The sequence below is a fragment of the Pteropus medius genome, unplaced genomic scaffold (genome assembly GCF_902729225.1).
Source record: "Pteropus medius unplaced genomic scaffold, Ma_sr-lr_union100, whole genome shotgun sequence".
NCBI lineage: Eukaryota > Metazoa > Chordata > Mammalia > Chiroptera > Pteropodidae > Pteropus > Pteropus medius.
The window spans coordinates 18153825-18171145 of record NW_024342471.1 but is presented as its reverse complement, the minus strand read 5'-3'; the positions used below and the strand labels follow the sequence as shown (position 1 = coordinate 18171145).

At 51.9% G+C, this 17321-nt stretch overlaps 1 protein-coding gene and 1 pseudogene across 4 annotated transcripts in view; one reads left to right on the top strand and one right to left on the bottom strand.

Annotated features, from left to right (window-relative positions):
• PREX1 (phosphatidylinositol-3,4,5-trisphosphate dependent Rac exchange factor 1) overlaps window positions 1-17321 on the top strand; it is a 176737-nt gene that overhangs the window by 118107 nt on the left and 41309 nt on the right. For all 4 annotated transcript variants that reach the window (XM_039864544.1, XM_039864543.1, XM_039864541.1 and 1 more), the window contains exons 11-14: window positions 4902-5002; window positions 6380-6483; window positions 6701-6750; window positions 9288-9363. In XM_039864544.1, coding sequence (XP_039720478.1) covers window positions 4902-5002; window positions 6380-6483; window positions 6701-6750; window positions 9288-9363 — 331 coding nt within the window. The remainder of the gene's footprint in view (window positions 1-4901; window positions 5003-6379; window positions 6484-6700; window positions 6751-9287; window positions 9364-17321) is intronic.
• Window positions 7834-7952, bottom strand: LOC120604101 (uncharacterized; annotated as a pseudogene).

The following is a 17321-nucleotide window of genomic DNA, read 5'->3' as shown; positions in this document are numbered from 1 at the left end:
GTTCTGTCTCAGGAAGGATTAGAGAGATTTCTTTTACTGCCCATTTGAAACAGGGCCAGGACTAAAGCTTGTTGTGTAATCACCGGGGCCTGCGGGAGACTCTTCTGTAAAACTTCTCTCTGCACCCCGCCCCGGGCTCACGATCTCCTCCTTCCCCACCGGGGCTCAGCTCCAGAGCCTTCTCTGGAAGCAGCCCTGGTCTCCTTGGGTGGAAGGAACTGGCAGCCTCAGAGACATAATAATTGAGTATTTTCTTTGCTCCAGGCACTGGCCTGTGGCCATGCCTTTTAACCCTCATACGACACTGAGATGCAGGTTACTGCCATCATCCCCATTTTAAAGGTGTGGAAACTGAGGTACAGAGAGGGGCAAGGTCCTGTACAAGGTCTTACGGCCATAACAGTGGGGCTGGGATTTGAACCCAGGCCTCTCTCCCATAGCACTCTGCTGCATTTATTTATTTTTGTCATTATTCAGCACATTTCATTTTTCCTTGATAGTTACTTTTTCCATATCCATTTCCACTACTAGACAAGAAACTCCATGAATACAAAAAGTGTCCGATTTACCTTCATAAACTTCAAACCTTGGGCTTTGAGCCAGACTTGGACTCAAGTCTTATATCTCCCGTTTTCTAGCTGTGTGACTTTGGGCACATTTCTTAACCTCTCTGAGCCTAGTAAGTGATCAAGTAACAAGAGATAGTAAAATCTGCCTCATAGGATTGTTGGAAGATACAGTGAGAAAACGCATGTGCCATGTTCGGCACTGGCAAGAGAGAGGGAAATGTGTATCGGGGTTAAGGAGTGGCCCGTTTCTGTCCTACTCAGAAACAAAACTTGAAGATGCCACGTGAAAAAAAAACAAGGAATAAAATCTGTATATTATTGTGGAGCCATCATGGGAGGAAAGTGGCATTTGTCCTATAGGTTCCTCAGATTAGTCGGGAAGACAAAATTGATTCATTCATTCTTGCATCCCATTCATTCATTCAGTGTTTACTTACCTTACCACGTGCCAGCGGTGAGCAGGACAGATGGACATAGCTGTCTGGTGGGGGACAAGTAGACAAATACAAATAAAGATAAATAAAGAAGGGAATTTCAGAGAGTTGGTGAATGCTGTAAGGAAATAAGTAGGTTGATCTAAGGAGGAAATGGGGTGCTAGCTGAGCCTGTCAGGGGAGGTGACATTTTAACCAAGATCTGGATAACAAGAGAGAGAGAACCAGCCATGAAAGGATCTGGGGGAACAGCCATGCTGGTGGAGGGGACAGCGCGTGCAAAAGTGCTCTAAGACGGAGTGAACCTCGAGGGGTGATTGAGGAATAACAAGGAGGCCAGTGTAGCTGGAAGGGGTGAATGGCCAAGGGGCGGGCGACAAGCCACAAGAGTTGGCAGGGACCAGGTAAGACAGGTAAGGTGTGAGGGGTTCAGATTTTATTTCAGGTGCTCTGGGAAGCCATTGAAAGAATCTAAACAGAGGAGTGAGATGAGGACAAATGATCACGCAGGCCCTGAATGAAGGCACTGTCAGAGCTCAAGGGACACGGTATGATGGTGTGTCTTTCACGGGTAGTCAGGGAAGGCTTCCTGGAAGGAGAAGGCCTTTGGTTTCATCCTTAACGGAGGTTAGATGTCGTTCATGGATGTCTGCCAGAAAGGAAGGTCTAAGGTGGAAGAGGCCTAGCTGTCTTATCTACCTGTGTGTGTAGGCGCAGGGTATTGACATGTAGTAGCTGGTCAGTAGTGATTTGTTGACCATTGCCACAGACATCTTTGGGAAGCGTCTTTGGGCAGTACAGTACAGGGATGAATATAAAGCCCACAGCTCCAATCCTTATGGAGCTCAAGGCCATGGAGGACACAAGCAAGAAAAAGGAGATTCTTGCACTGGGTGGTGAGTGGTACGTTGGGCCTCAGCTAGGGGACTTTCCTAGGAAGACTGCGAAGACATACTGTGTAGGCCTTGTGGCCAGCACTGGACTTGACACATGGTAGGCTCAATACATATTTACCAAGTGAATGATTCTGGGGCCATTCTAGAAGGAAGGAGGGATGAAAGCTGGACACATGCTAACTCTCAACTAGTCTTCCATTCCTTGAATCTCAAACTTGCCACCGAACTAGGCTGGCCTTCTCTCTTTGTCCCCAAGTCTCTGCTCAGAGTTACATCCTTTTGGGAGACTGGATCTTGCTGCTCTTTGCAGCCCCCGGCAACTGGCAGATCTCTGGTTTCCTAACCTCACTTCACTCAGGGCCTTTGTGTATACTGACCGCCTGCCTAGAACGCTTTTCCCAGCTCCCCAGTGGTGGCAGGTGGTGCCCCACGGACCCAGCGCAGTTCACAGTTGTGTTTTCCATGGGCCACATGGTGCTTTTAGAAAATTTTGGATTCTATGTCAACATTTAACAGGTGGGAGATTTCACAGGAAAGGCTGGATTTCGGGCTTCTCTCGAAAAGCTCTAAGATGACTTTATCTCCCCATGTGGTCACAGTTGGCCACACGGAGGCGGGGCTGCCGTCTTCAGAGATGAATTTTATCTGGTTTTGCATGCTGGATCCCAGCTTAAGATTTAACATGATTAGAAAGTTTGCCTGTTAACTCCAGAAGGCCCCTGAGCGAACCAGTTGCCACACGGATCCTTTTGAGGCCCAGAGAGGGACAGCAGCTTGCCCAAATTTGCCCAGCAAGCTCCGAACCCTCCTGGGTCCTCTGGAAGGGGCAGGACTCAGCTCAGGGCAGAAACATGGGTTGCAGTCACTGTCCTCTGGGCTGTCTTCTGCCCTAGCAGTTGCTGTGGGGACACTTCCTGCGCCCCCACCCTGGCCGCAGGCCTGCAGGTCAGTGCCAGGGGCGGCCCCCAATGGGACTTTGGATGGGCAGCCGGATGCCGAGTCTCCAGCTTTCATGAGTGGGCATTCAACATCTGTTCACCATTCTCAGCTGCTGGCAGCTTTCTCCCCGTCTCTGATTTTGGGGACTTGGAGAAAGGAACCGAGAGTGGGCAGGACCCAGAACAATGTCTTCCCCACCTGGAGACCTGCTCCACAGAACAGATCCGTTTCTCCTCCGCGCCCCTGGGCCTGCACGGGGGTTTCTCTGAATGCCTCAGCACACACCACTACCTACACACAAGGCAGGTCTTTGCTCAGCACACACTGGAAAGCTAAAAATAGCCCTGCCCCACTAGGGCCCTGTAACTGGAGGCGGGACAGCTGGTTTCGATAAGCAGGAGAGCTCCGTGCTCTGGCCAGCTGCCATTTGCTTTCATTGAACACAGATCCCGTGGCGGAAGCACTCCCGTTACCCGGCTCTCCCTTTTCCTGCTGACTTCAAGTGCGTTGACCTCTGCACTGGGCCAGCATGCCGCCGAGAGCCAGGACCTGGGGTCTGGTTGCGTCTCTGTCCCACCGGGTAGTCATGTTGGATTTGCCTGCTTTCCTCTGGCCTGCGAGCACTGCTTTCTCTCTGAGGCCTTCCCCCTGATCCCAGAACGTTCCTTCTTGTTCGATGGTTCATTCCTTCATTTGTTCAGTAAATGATTATTGAGCCTTCCTGTGTTCTAAACCAGGGGTCCCCAACCCCCTTAGACTGGTACCGGGCCTTGGACCGGTACCGGTCAGTGGCCTGTTAGGAACTGGCCTGCATGGCAGGAGGGGTGAGTGGCAGGCAAGCGAGCGAAGCTTCATCTGTATTTGCAGATGTTCCCCAGCGCTGGCATCACCACCTCAACTCTACTTCCAATCATCAGGCATTAGATTATCATGGGAGCATTGATCCTTGGTGCCAAAAAGATTAGGGACCACTGCCGTAGACGCTCTTCTACATGCTTCGAGTGGAGCCACGAATAAGACAGACAGAAATCCCTGTCAGCATGGAGATTACATTCTGGCTGGGGGAGATGGCTGATAAACATATAAATAAATCTGCAAACAGTACAACTTCAAATAGTTAAAAGTATTAAAAAGGAAGTAAAACCAAGAGATGGATTGTGTAGGGAAAAGGGACTTCTTTTGATGAGGTGGTCAGGGAAGGCTTCTCTGAGGAGGTGACATTTGAGCTGAGACCTGAAGGATGAAAAGGAAGGGGCGGGAACGGCAAGTGCAAAGGCCCTGAGGCAGGCAGGAGTATGACATTTTTTAAGAGGGAAAGGTAGTGGGTGTGGCTAGAGCATAATAAGTGAAGGACATAGGAGACGAGATCAATGAGGATGGGGCAGTTTCTGCAGGGCTTTGTCCTCCTGTGGGCAGAGTTTGGGTTTTTTTTCTGAGAATAATGGAGAAGCCCATGGAGAGTTTTAAGTAGAAGACTGACATGATACAATCAACCCTCCTGACTCTCCACAGTTATCTTTAGCCCCTTATTTCTTCCTGCTTGTTTGTTTCTTCATTCTTTCTGTTCATCCACCCATCCTGCCATCTATCATTCATTCTCCCTCCCATCTACTCAGTTATCTCTCCACTTATCAACCCATCCACTCATGTTCCCTGCCACCCACCTACTCACCAGCCTTTCCAGCCACATGTCATTTATTTGTCTGGCAAATCATCCATTTATCCATTTCCTTTTCATTCATTTACCTACCCACTCATATGTCCATCTATTCATCCTCTCATCCATCCATCCATCCATCCATCCATCCGTCCGTCCGTCCATCCATGCAGCTTGTGGTAGGGCCTGGGGCCTGGTCACACCCACCTCTATGCTGTTGGTCATGGGGAGAAGCATGAGGCCTCAGCAGAACCCCCAGGGCTGTGGACCCCCCTAAGCTTTGCTCCCCTGTGGGAGGTTTTAGCTGCCATTCTTGGGAGTGGGTGGGGCTAGGCCAACTTAGTGCCTGTCCCTGGAGTCCCAGGACTGGGGAGGTCCTCTCAGCCGCATCTTATATTCCCGGCAGTGAGTTTGTTGCGTGGCTCTTGGAAATTGGTGAAATCAGCAAGACTGAAGAAGGAGTCAACTTGGGCCAAGCCTTGCTGGAGAATGGTATTATCCACCATGGTGAGTGGGGGGCTGGGCCCAGGTGAGCAGAGGGGTGGGAACAGACCCCTCCCGTGCTGCGCTCCCCCTAACTCAGAAGCCGTTACTTCACTTGCGTGTACCCGCCCTGTTCCCTGGGCACGACGGGACCCCAGGAACATAGGTGCTCTCGTAAAACTGCTCACGGTGCTGGAAGACTCAGCTCTCGCCTGGGGCACCAGCAAGGTGGGAACACCTCGAAAAGTTCGGGGCAGGGGAGTGGAATTTTATATCTGTTCCTCCAGAAAAAGCAAGGACCATTCGTTTAAGTTGATTGAGTGCCTGTTCCGTGCCAGGCACCGTCCACACAGTGGTGAACGGGACAGATGAAACTCTTGTCCTCATGGGGCCAAACTTCTAGTTGTGGGGAGAAAATAGTAAACAAGATAAGTAGAATATGTGTATACAGGTGGCAATAAGTGCTGGGGGGAGAGAGAAAGCAGAGAGCGGGGTTCGATTTTGAATAGGGAAAGCCTCATGATAGAACGAAGACCTGAGAGAGAGAGGGAGCCAGGAGGGCACTGGGGCCCCAGGCGGAGAGGATAGCCAGTGCAAAGTCCCCAGGACAGAGTATATAAGTGGTTTGTTCAAGGAGCAGCAAGGAGGCCATGGAGTGGGCAGGGGAAGTGTTGGAGATGCGGTCAGAGGGCACTAGGCCAAGGGGAGCGTTTAGGGAATGAGGTCCAGGACCTTATAGGGGGATGGTAGGGTCTGTGGCTTTGCTCTGAGTGAGATATGATGCCATGGCTGAGTTCTGAGTAGAGGAAAGACTTGCCCCGGCTCAGACTTCAACAGGGTCCGTTTGGCTCCCATGCGGAGAGTGGACTGTTGTGCCGAAGGGTGGTAGCGGGGTGCCCAGTGAGGAGGCAGCTGTGATATTCCTGGCGGGAGAGGAAGGTGGTTTGGGCCGGGGCGGGAGTGTAGAGTCAGATTCTTAGTTTTGAGGAAGAGTCTGCAGGATTTCCTGATGGATCCAGTGTTGGAGGCGAGGGGAAGAGAGAACCACCAAGGGCAACTCAAGGCCATCGTGTAGATGGCTGCATCCGGCCCCACGATGTGGCATCAGACCCACCACACTCAGTCCCAGCACATGCTCTGGTGACCTCGCTCCAAGCAGATGCTGGGCCGGTTGGGTCCCAGCACAGGCTGGATCAGGGCCATTTCTAGGCCTCTCATGAGACCTGCAGATGCCTCAGCCCCAAGCCGCAGGTCTCAGCAGGGCCTCTCACGTGGCGTGGGCAGGGAGTGCGGTGAAACTGCGCTTGGCCACTGAGTGGAGGGTGATGGTGGTCGGCGTGGGTCAGGGGGGGCCGAGGGGGTGTCCCGGCATCACCGTCCCCCTGGGTCCCGTCCCTCCAGTCTCTGACAAGCACCAGTTCAAGAACGAGCAGGTGATGTACCGTTTCCGCTACGACGATGGCACCTACAAGGCCCGCAGTGAGCTGGAGGACATCATGTCCAAGGTAGGGAGTCCCCCATCCTGACCCCGCAACCCTCACCCCTCGGTCACTGCAGAGCAGGCCTGTGCCCCAGTGGCCCGTTCTCCTCCTCCACTGCCCTCACCAGCTCCCTCCCTCCTCCCCGTACCTGTCCTGTCCTGCGAGCCAGCTCTCCTGCAGCCTGGACTGGGAGGCCCACGAAGGATGCGGCCTGATTCCAGACTCCCTTTTTTTCTTTCAGGGCGTGAGGCTTTACTGCCGTCTTCACAGCCTCTACACCCCTGTGATCAAGTAAGTTACTCTCTCTCTAGGCTTCGGTTTCACCTCTTCCTCTTTCAGCTGTGTGGCCTTGAGCTGGTCACTTAACCTCTCTGACCCACAGCTGCTTCTCCATCCGATTGGGCTAAAAATTGAACCTACCCTGTAGGTCTATCGTTAGGGGTCAGTGACGTAATTTTAGGGAAACACCGCAGCGTAGTGGTGAACGGTGTCAGTTCTGGAGCCCGACAGGCTGAGTTTGAATCTCGGCCTGCTGGTGACCGGCTGTGTGACCTGGGTGGCCGCTTCACCTCCTCGTGCCTCAGCTTTTTCCTCTGTGCAGTGGGGTCTTTGCACTTGCTGTTCCCTCCGTCTAGAAAGCTCTTCCCTTAGCTCTCTGTGTTTTTGCTCCCTTACTTCATTCAAGTGTCTCCAAATCGGAGAGGCCTTCTCTGACCACCTTTCTAAAGCAGTGGTCCCCAACCTTTTTGGCATCATGGACGGGGGCTCCTACAATAACATATAACGCCTGATGATCTGAGATGGAGCTGAGGTGGTCATGCTAGCGCTGGGGAGCGGCTGCAAATACAGATGAAGCTTCTTCGCTTGCTTACCTGCCACTCAACCTGCTGTGCAGCACGGTTCCTAACAAGCCACAGACTGGTACTGGGCCACAGCCCCGGTGTTGGGGACCCCTGTTTTAAAATGTCATCATCCGCTATGCACTATCTTTCTGAGTTCACTTTGGTTTTCTTCTTGAAACTTGTCAGTAATCGACATGTATTTATTTCTTTATCCGTATACTTGTCTTTCTTCCCCCACTGAATTATAATCTCACCAAGGGTATGGAATTTGCTCACTGCTATGTCCGCAGAGCCTTGAATGCACCTAGAGCACTGCTGTCCAGTGGAACTTTCTGCACTCTTAGAAATGCTCTACGTTTGTACATTAGCCAGTGGTCACATGTGGCTCTCAAACCCTTGAGACTGAGGAATGTGATTTTAAGTCTGATTTATTTTTTATTTATTTATTTTTTTTAGGCGAGGCAACTCTTAGTTGACCTCACATATTGCAAGGACCTTGTTAGCTTATAATCTCTTATTTTTTTATTTTTTGCACCTACAGCACCTGGTCTTCCTAGGTGGTCTCCCATCCAAGTACTAACCAGGCTCGATCCTGCTTAGCTTTTGAGATCAGAGGGGATCGGGCTTATTCAGGGTAGTATGGCCGTAGACTTAAGTCTGATTTAATATTAATTGATTGAAAAATGGCCATGTATTGGAGAGCACAGGCCTAGGGCAAAAGTAGCACTTAGTGAATGTTTGTTGAGTGAATGCTGAACAGTCATGAACCTCTTTTGCCTGTTTCTGCATCTGTGACATGAGCATAAGCTCACACCTCTTGGGTTGTCATGAGGATTAAATTTGAATGGTGCCTGCATATAGTGAGTGCTGTATAAATGCCAGTGATTGGTTAGTCTCTACCATGAAGCTTATAGTTGTGGGTGAAGAGACAGAGAGAATGACTCGATTCTTACCCGTCTGCATATTGTCCTCTGTCCCCTGTCCTGGCAGCTCTTATCACCTCTCAGTTGCTGAGAGGAAAGGCCTTTCCTGGCATTTGCTGGCCTTGGTGGAGGTCAGGCCCTGGGAAGCACTGTCCTCTCTACCCTGCCTCCACCTCCTCAGTCTCCCCTGCTGCTGCTCTTATGCAAGCCTCAAAGGGGCCCCTCAGTCCCTGGCCTGCTAGGCTCCCCAACTCTGAAAAGCCCTAGAAAAACTCTTTAGTCGGATCTTATCAGCTTTGACACGGGCTGGCCACATAAACTCATTTTCGTCAGCTTCAAAGGCTGAGAAGTATTGCAGTTTGGCCGCAAGGCCAGCATAAGCCTCAGTACCAGGACTCAGCAGTTTAGAGGCCGTGAGGGCAGAGCACTTACCTCAGAAAGAACCAGGAACATCACAGGCCCCGGCCCTTTTGCTCAGTCCTCATCCCCCACACCAGCCCTCGGAGAGGCGTCTCCATGTTGAAATCGTTTCTTCCCTTTGAACCCGTGGAAGTTAACAAAATAAATGAAAAAGGGAAGAATAAATTGAGAGTTTTCTTCACTACTCAGAGTAAATTGGTTTTCCATAGCCATGGTGCTGTTGACATTTTGGGCTGGATAATTCTCCGAGGGCTGTTCTTGGCATTTTGGGATGTTTAGCAGCATCCCTGGTCTCTATCTGCTAGATGCCAGTCTCCAGACACAGCCAAGTGTTCCCAGGGTGGGCAAAGTCACCCCTGCTGGAGAATCTCTAGGCTGGAGAGAGGAGCCTTAGAGCCATCTGCTCTTGCCCCCTGATGCTTTAGGTGAGAGGAGTGTCCTGGGTTGGGACAGAAGTAACCCGGGTCACACGGTGAGTGAGGTGTGGGATCTGGGTCAGGACTCCCTGCTCAGTGCTACGTGTGGTCCCTGTCCCCCCAACCTCAGTCCCAGAGAGCCCGGAAACCCTTGGATCCTGAGCTCTTCAAGCAGGGAAATTGGGACTGTCCCCTGCCTGCTCACGTGCACTTCCTCCTCTCTGCAGAGACCGTGATTACCACCTGAAGACCTACAAGTCGGTGCTGCCTGCGAGCAAGCTGGTGGACTGGCTGCTGGCTCAGGTGCGAACTCCCTCCAGACTGTCGTCTCGCTCTCTCCAGGGCCGAGGGCTGAGATGTGGGCCTTTGAGGTTTTTCTCTTTGTTAACGTTTTGTTATTTTTCACTTGTAGTAAAATACGCATAGCATGTACCATCTTAACCATTTTCGAGGGCAGGGTTCAGTGGCATTAAATACTTTCATGTTGTCGTGCGGCCATCACCACCATCCGTCTCCAGAGCTCTTTTCATCTTGCAAAATGAAAACTCTGAACCTGTTAAACACTAACTCCCCATTCCTCCCTCCCCCAGCTCCTGGCAGCCACCCTTCTACTTTATCTCTGTGAATTTGGCTGCACTAGGCACATCTCAGTGGAGTCATACAGCATTTGTCTTTTGTGCCTGGCCGATTTCACTTAGCATAGTGCCCTCAGGGTTGATCCGTGTTGTAGCGTGTGCCAGAATTTCCTTCTTCTTTAAGACTGAATAATATTTCATTGGACCGATAGACGACATTTTATTTATTAATTCACCAGTCAACGGACACTTGGGTTGCCGCCACCTTGAGGCTTTCCGTTTTAAAACTGGGACAGTCCTCGGCAGACTGGGGCAAGTTGGTCTCATTCTGGCGCCACTCTGGAGCCTCCATGTGCAGCTCGCCAAGTTATTCCTTTCACATAGTTCCCAGTGGGCAGAGGCTGGGCGGAGGCTGGAAAATCTATTTGTTAATTTTGCTGCAGCTTCTCCAAGGTGTTTTTTTCCATCAGGGTGCGGGGGACACTCCTGTCTGCCTGCCTCTTGTTCTTTATGGCTCCTGTTCGTGGGGTGCTCGCTCTGGGCCAGGCGCTGGCAGGGCTTTGTGCGTTATCTCAGCGAGTCCTCCAACCCATTTACAGATGGGGGAACTGGGGCCCAGAGAGGCCGAGTGCCTGGTCCAGGGGACACAGCCTCGCAGCAGCAAAGCTGGGACTCAGAAGGGCCTGTCTTACCTGCTTGGACCTCCGTTCCGCAGACTTTTCAGGGAGCCTGCAAGAATGTTCACGTGTAGGCTGTGAAAAGAACGTATTGGCTGCAAAGATGAGGAGGCGGCTGCAGAATCAAAGTGGATAAGTGTTTAAACATTTACAGCTTCATGTCAGCCTCATTCATTGTTAAATGTGGTGTTCATAAAAACCTCCTTCCATTTGAAAACAATTTGCTGGTTGGATTTTCTCATGTTGCATAAATTCCTGATGATTGTCTAGAGATCATAGCAAATCTGTAAAGTAATTGTTTCTTGGTGTCAAATAACTTCGAAAACAAGTTTAGAAAAATCCTTGAAAAAAAAAATTTCAAGCCAAAACATATTTAGTGTAGGATGTGGGTACGTTTTGTTCTGTTCGCTATGATCTGGGACCCTAAGGCCTGAAGATGTCTTGAAATGACCCTGGGTTCGAATTCAGATTTGCACGTCTGGGAAGCACAAAGCACCTAACCACTGCGCGACACTGCCCTCTCCTTAGGATCCCATGAAACCAGCCTAGAGCTTTATTTACAGCCAGGCAGACCTCTGTTCAAATCCTAGCTCTGCCACTTCTTAGCTGAGTGATCTTGGACAAGCTGTTTAATCTCTCTGTGCCTCAGTTTCCATACCTGTAAAAAGCTGAAAACAATATCTTCCTCTTTAGATTTGGAGGATGCAATGAGTTAATCACTTACAGTGCTTAGAAGGAAGAGTACCTAGCACAGAGTAATAGCTCGGTAAATGTGACTATTACTATAATTCCTTCTCTCCTTCACAATGGATTCAGGGGGCTCAAAAATTCAGGCAGTAAGGAAGGCAGAGGAAATTGCGGAGGGATTCGGGGGTGCAGGAACGGTAAGACCAGGAAAGCAACAGCCAGGGGGTGGGGAGGGCACCATCTGCATAGTCCTGCCTTCTGAATTTGCTGCAGTGACAAGTGAGGGGTGACATGTGGTGTTTTCTTTCGTGGTTTAGGTTCTTTGGTCAAAGCCCAGACAGGCCTGGGTTCAGGGCTCTCTGACGCGGCCTTTCTCACCGCTTCGGGCCTTTCTGTGGCCTGAGGTGCATATTGCCTTAAGTGATGAATCCCAGGCACGGGCCGGGGGTGGGATGGGTCACTGAGATGGCGAGAAGTCAGTGGATCCGAGACTGGAGATGGAGGGCACAGGATGCATTGCTGTGGGGTGGGAATCAAGGATGAGTCCGGGGGTTTGGGTGCGACGGGTGGCTGGTAGTATCATTTACCGCGACGGGATGATGGGGGAGGAAAAAAAATTCCTGCCCTCATGAATCTTGAATTCTGGTAAGAGGCTGGGGAGACATTTAATAAACAAGAACAAGAAGTAAAGTATATGACATGTTAGCCGGTTTTAGGTGCCAGCGTGGTGGTGGGGACACAGCACGTGGGAGCTGCAGGGGGATTCACCCTTCAAACGGATAGGGTGGTGCGGTTTTCACAGGGGCTCAGAGAAGGCGGTAATGAGCAGGAACATTTGAACAGAGACCAGAGGGAGGAGGGGAGCGAGCAAGGGGGACGTCTAGGGATGGAGCCTTCTCTGACAGGACAGGAACTCAGAGGCTCGGTGTGCGGTGAGCTTGGTGTGTCCGAGAGCAGTGAGGAGGCCAGAGCAGCTGGCGAGGCGTGCGTGGTGGTGGTGAGTGGCCAGTCACTCGTAGGCCATTGGAGGGCTCCGGCCATTGCATGGCTCTGAGCACAGGACAGCATCTGACTTTGGTCAGGTGAAACCCCTCTGACTGGACGTGAAGCATGGGCTGTACAGGGACAAGGCTGGCAGGAGGAGTCTGGCGAGGAGGCAACTTCAGAACTCCAGGCGGGGTACATGGTGCCTGAGAACTGGGTAGCGGCAGGGAAGGTGGGAGAAGTGGTCAGATTCTGGATTTTTTTGAAGATAGACCCAGCAGAGTTTGCCAGTGGTTGGATGGGGTGTGGGAGGTGAGAGATAGGGGTCTGGGATACCTCCAAGGTCTTGGCTGAGCTGGGGAGGCTCAGGACTATGCCCCGGAGCACTCAGTATGGAGAAGGAACCAGCGAAAGCATCCTCAGCGTTGGTTTCTCTTTGGTGATTGGTGTTTGGCATGGCGGTGGCCAGTGCTGTCAGGGAAGCCGTGGTCCTGGCTGAAGGCCCCCTGGAGTAGTAGCCTGAGTCATGGTCAGATGTTCCTGAGGATACTCCCCACACAGCATCCTGTCGCAAGTGGAGGCCGGGGGAGGATGGCGGAGTAAAGGATGCAGCTGACCACGAAACACATCTACCCACTTCAGCAGACCTCCATGGCTTGGCTCTGTCTGGGGACACGGTGAAGCTAATTGGAGCTGACACAGGAGGAAGACTTCCGAGAGGTTGACTGAGAGACAGCTGGCATCCGGCTCTGGGTCAGGGAAAGGGGAGGGAGGTGTGGGTGTGGGTTTTTCTCGATGGAGGGAGGTTGGCAATGTGATTGTGACCTTGAAGACTGGTTACAGCGAGTCTTCCCCACCTTGTACCTTAGCCGGACAGTCAAGAAGAAAAGATAATTTTGTAGTTCGGAAGGATTCTTTTGCTTCGAACACATCTTCATTTCTAACTTCTAGGTCATTTTGCTCCTTGAAATAAAATGTGGATTGAAACCCACTGGATCAGCTAGAAATGCTTTTGGCTGCCCATAGTAGGAAACCTGACTTAGGCAGTAAAGAATTTTTTTCCTCACATAATAGAAAATCTAAATTATACAGTAAGGACATTTTCCTCTCACATAACTAGACATCCAGAGTTCATGGTCCTAGGGCTCAGCAATGCTACTTACACCCAGGCTCTTTCCAGCTTCCTGTTCTGCTGTTTGCCTCATAGTCGTAAGATGGCTGCCACAGCTCCAGGCATCACATTTATGTAGAACCGAAGCCAAAGGCGGGCAGCAGGGGCAGTAGGAGAGAGCTTTCTCATTTTGTTTATTGGGGGAGAAAATTTCCCCCAGTCTCTCCCCTTCCCCAGTGGGCTTCCCTTTAGGTCTCGTGGGCCAGATGGGTTCCTCAGGTACCCTTAAATCACTCCCTGAAGAAGAGAACAGAGATTGCTGAGAGTGGCTTAGCATTCTGCAGAATTCATCCCGTGAGGCTGGGAGAGGGGTCCCTCCCCACTACTTGGACTAATCCAATTTCTTTGAACTCTGAGGATGAGGTGGGTCTTAGCCCTTTGATAGACAATCCGTGCTCTGTGTGAGTTCTGATCCCCTCTGTGTATTATCTCCATTTTACCGACGAGGAAACTGAGGCTCAGCTTATGTAACTTGTCTCAGGACACAGAGATGGAGCACTTCTATGAGATTGTGTGTGTGTGTGTGTGTGTAGGGGGGCTGTTATGATGCCTGGTAGTCAATAATAATAGTGATAATCGTCCTGATGGCGGATACGGCGGAGTCTGAAAAGGGAACACTACTTGGAGTGGCAGAGGCCTTAGAAAATTAAGGACAAATTGGGGAATAAAAAATGCAGATGAGGAAGTGAGAGGGGAACCTAAGAGAGGTTAGGGAACTGCCCACAGCCACGGCCGTGCGGGGTTTGGAACCAGGGAGTCTAGCTCCACAGTTCATTCTCTTCACCTCTCTGGCCTACGGCTTCCAGTCTGTGCTGCCTGGGTTCCGGGACGCCCCAGGCCATCAAGTGGAGAGCAAGGGGTCAGTGGGCTGGGCCAGGAGAGAGAAGGGACAGGCCAGGAGCTAGGAATGGGAGGGCGCAAATCGGCCAGCTCCTGTGCTGGCTCAGCAGAAGTGTGCCCGAGTGCCTGCCACGCCGATCCCCATGGTCAGACAGACGGAGGGTGTGACAGCAGCAGGGGCCAGGGGCCAGGGCCGGAGCAGGCAAAGGGCCAGGCTGGCGGCTCCAGATGGCGGCAGAGGAAACAAAGGGTCAATGGGCAGGACAGGAGCCCTGGCTGCAGCTCTGCTCTTGGAGCCTCAGTTTCCCTGTCTGTAACATGGTGGACGGAGGGTCACGCTCTGATAGGATCCTATTTTCACGGTGTAACCTTGGGCAAGTGCCAAGCCTGTCTGTGCCTCAATTTCTTCATCTGCCCAATGGGGTTAATAAATAAGAGTGATTGCTTCTGGGTTGACCATCAAGACCGAGTGAGATCGTGCAGTGCCCGGCACTCGGTGGGTCGATGAGAGGCATCCTTGGGTGTCGTTCACTGGGTTTCAGAATTCATGGGCAAAGGGGCCTTCTGTGGCCATATGTAAGTCACTGCCCACTGTGTTCCCTCTCCCAGTCCTGCTTGTCTCTGACCCCTTCGTTCTTAGGTGGTCCTTCCTAATGAGAAATAATTAAGCAAGAATAACTTTTTATCAAATGCTGGCTACATGCCAGGCATTGAGCCAAGAGCCCTGCATGGAACATGTCATTTAGTCCTCAAAGGACTCTTCAGGGTGTGGGTACGATTATTGCTCCCCATTTTAAGAGACACAGAAACCGAGGCAGGTAGAAGTGAGTTCAGGACCGGTTTCTAAATTGGGTTTTTCATCCTTCCATCCATCCATCCATCCATCCATCCATCCACTCATCAGACCATTTTTGTGCACTACTAAGTTCTAGAGGCAGGGTAAACATAATAGGCATCGTTGCTGCCTGCTGGAGCTGACATTCTAGGAGGAGACAGACCTTAAACCATATTTATTTGGAGGAACTCGAGGATAGGGAACAGTTGGGTTGATTCTCCCCAAGAGCAGTACCCTGAAAGGATGCGTTCACTTAAGGTTGTGACCAAGTGCAGCACAGTTATTATACCAGCTATTATACCGAGAGAGAGTAGCTGGATGACTATTTGTCTCGAGGATGTGTAGTGCTAGGGGGTGAGGGACTACCTTAGGGAAAGGCCCATTCCGAGAAGGCGACATGGGTACTGAGTCCTGAAAAGCGAGGGCAGGGCATTCTGGCGGGGGAAGCAGCAAGTGCAAAGGCCCTGAGGTGGGATCACGTGTCACGTGTGGAAGGAGGCTGGTGTGGCTGGAGCCCCCAGCGTTGGGGGTGAGTGGGCAAGTCAGGGAGATGAGGGAGGAGTATGGTGGTGAGATTGCCCAGGGCTGTGTGTGCCTGCGTCTTCCTCCAGGAGGGGATAAAATGATGACTTGCCAACTTATGACTCCCCCACAGCTGGTGGGATGTGGGGCGGGGGTTTACTTTTTAGATGGCTGGTGCATCCAGGGTTGGCGTATTTCACTGTTAACCTCAGAATCCTGCTGCTGTTGTAATTTTAGGAGCCTTCCCGTGGGTCATCCCAGGGCCCTTTGGGGAGAAGGGATGGGCTGGCATGGGCTGGGAACCCAGACTGAGTGCCTCATAAAGCCAGGTGGGCTCCAGACGCTTGCCTGGGCCTCCCAGGTTGTAGAGCTGGGCCTGCCCGCCACCTGGGCCCCAGCTGTGCCTCCTCCGCTGGCCCCGCACAGCTGGAGGGCGGCTGCTCCGGATGTGGCCTCTCTCGTGTATGGCGGCCTCTCCTGCCAGGGCTCTGAGCCCGCTGGCCCTCCAGACACTGGCCTGGGGTCCCACTGGAGAGATTTGTCTTCCCTGAGTCAGCCCAGGGCAGCCAGTGCAGTGAAATACTGAAGCCAGCAGCTCCCCCAGGCCCTCTGCTCTGCTTCTGAGCCCCGCTTCTGGCCACTGAGTCCTGCAGCCTCTGGCATTCACTTCTCTAGCTGCGAAATTCCCTCCCGGGCCCCTCTGATGCGGGCGGAGGCCAGAGCAGACGAGGCCTTCTGGTCTGGCTATGCCAGGCGCGTGCCTCCTGGAACTTCTCACTTTGGGAGTTGTTTAAATGAGAGGCCATCTGAATGAAATTGAAGCCCATTCACTTGGCTACACGCTCCTGCATGATTTGGCCCCTGATGACAACACCTTTAGCCAACCAACAAATATTTATTGAGCATTTCTATATTCCAGGCCCTTAGGATTCAGCAGGGAACACAGCAGATCAAACTCCTGCCCATAGAGAGCTGCCCTTCTCACTCCCCCTGCCCTTGCCGACCACGCTGCCTTTCGTGCTCCAAGCTTCATCCCACTTCTGGACCTTTGTCTGTGCTGTTGCCTGTCAGTCCTCCCCCGCTACACCAGACCTCTCCCCTTCCCACACACATACACAACTCTCAGACTTTGCCCGGATGTACTGAGATTATTTGGGTTGTAAGAAACGGAAACAGATTCTGGCTGGAATCTGTTCGGAAGGCTGTGGAGCACCCAGAGAGTCAAGGAGAGACCCAGGAGCCAGGCCTTAGAACTGGCACCCGGAAACTCCCAGCTTTGGAGCAGCAGCTGAGGGGCGCCGTCTTCAGGGAGAGTCAACGCCAGCCGTTCCCTGTCCTTGGGTTCCTCCACTCAAGGTCATGTTTCTGGGACAGAGAGCATCTCATTGGTCTCACATGGACCATGAGCCCTCAATCTGGCCTGGCGGAGAGGGAGGGGTGGCAAACCTTGAGGGACTGTCTCACCAAGACGGCATTCCACATGGGAGAATTGGCCCCAGTGGCAACGGGCCTGGGACACTGGCCACGACTGTCGTTCTTCAATTTGGGGTTGGATGTCACTTTCTTGAGGAAGCCCTGAGATGAGTCAGATCCTGGTGATTTAAATGGTTCCAGTTAAGAATGTTTTCCGTTGCGGGGACAGAAAACCCAACTAAACGGTGGCCTAAGCAAATAATCGCGTTGCAGAACAGTCACGCCGCATGTTGAGAACCTTTCGGTTTCTATTCCGTCATCCTCAGCAGTGTCTGCCACCTTGGTCACGAGTAGCCTCACAGCCCCGTGCATTAGTTCCTTGCATGACTATATCCCAGGCAGGGAAGGTGGTGTTACTTTTCCTTTTTGTTGGAGAGGAAGAGATTTTTCAGAATCCCCTGGTAGGTTTCCCCAGATGTCTCACTGGCTAGAGCTAGGTCAGTTAGGAATTGAACTTGGTTTTGACCAGAGATCTAGCTACAGTGTCTGAGAAATTA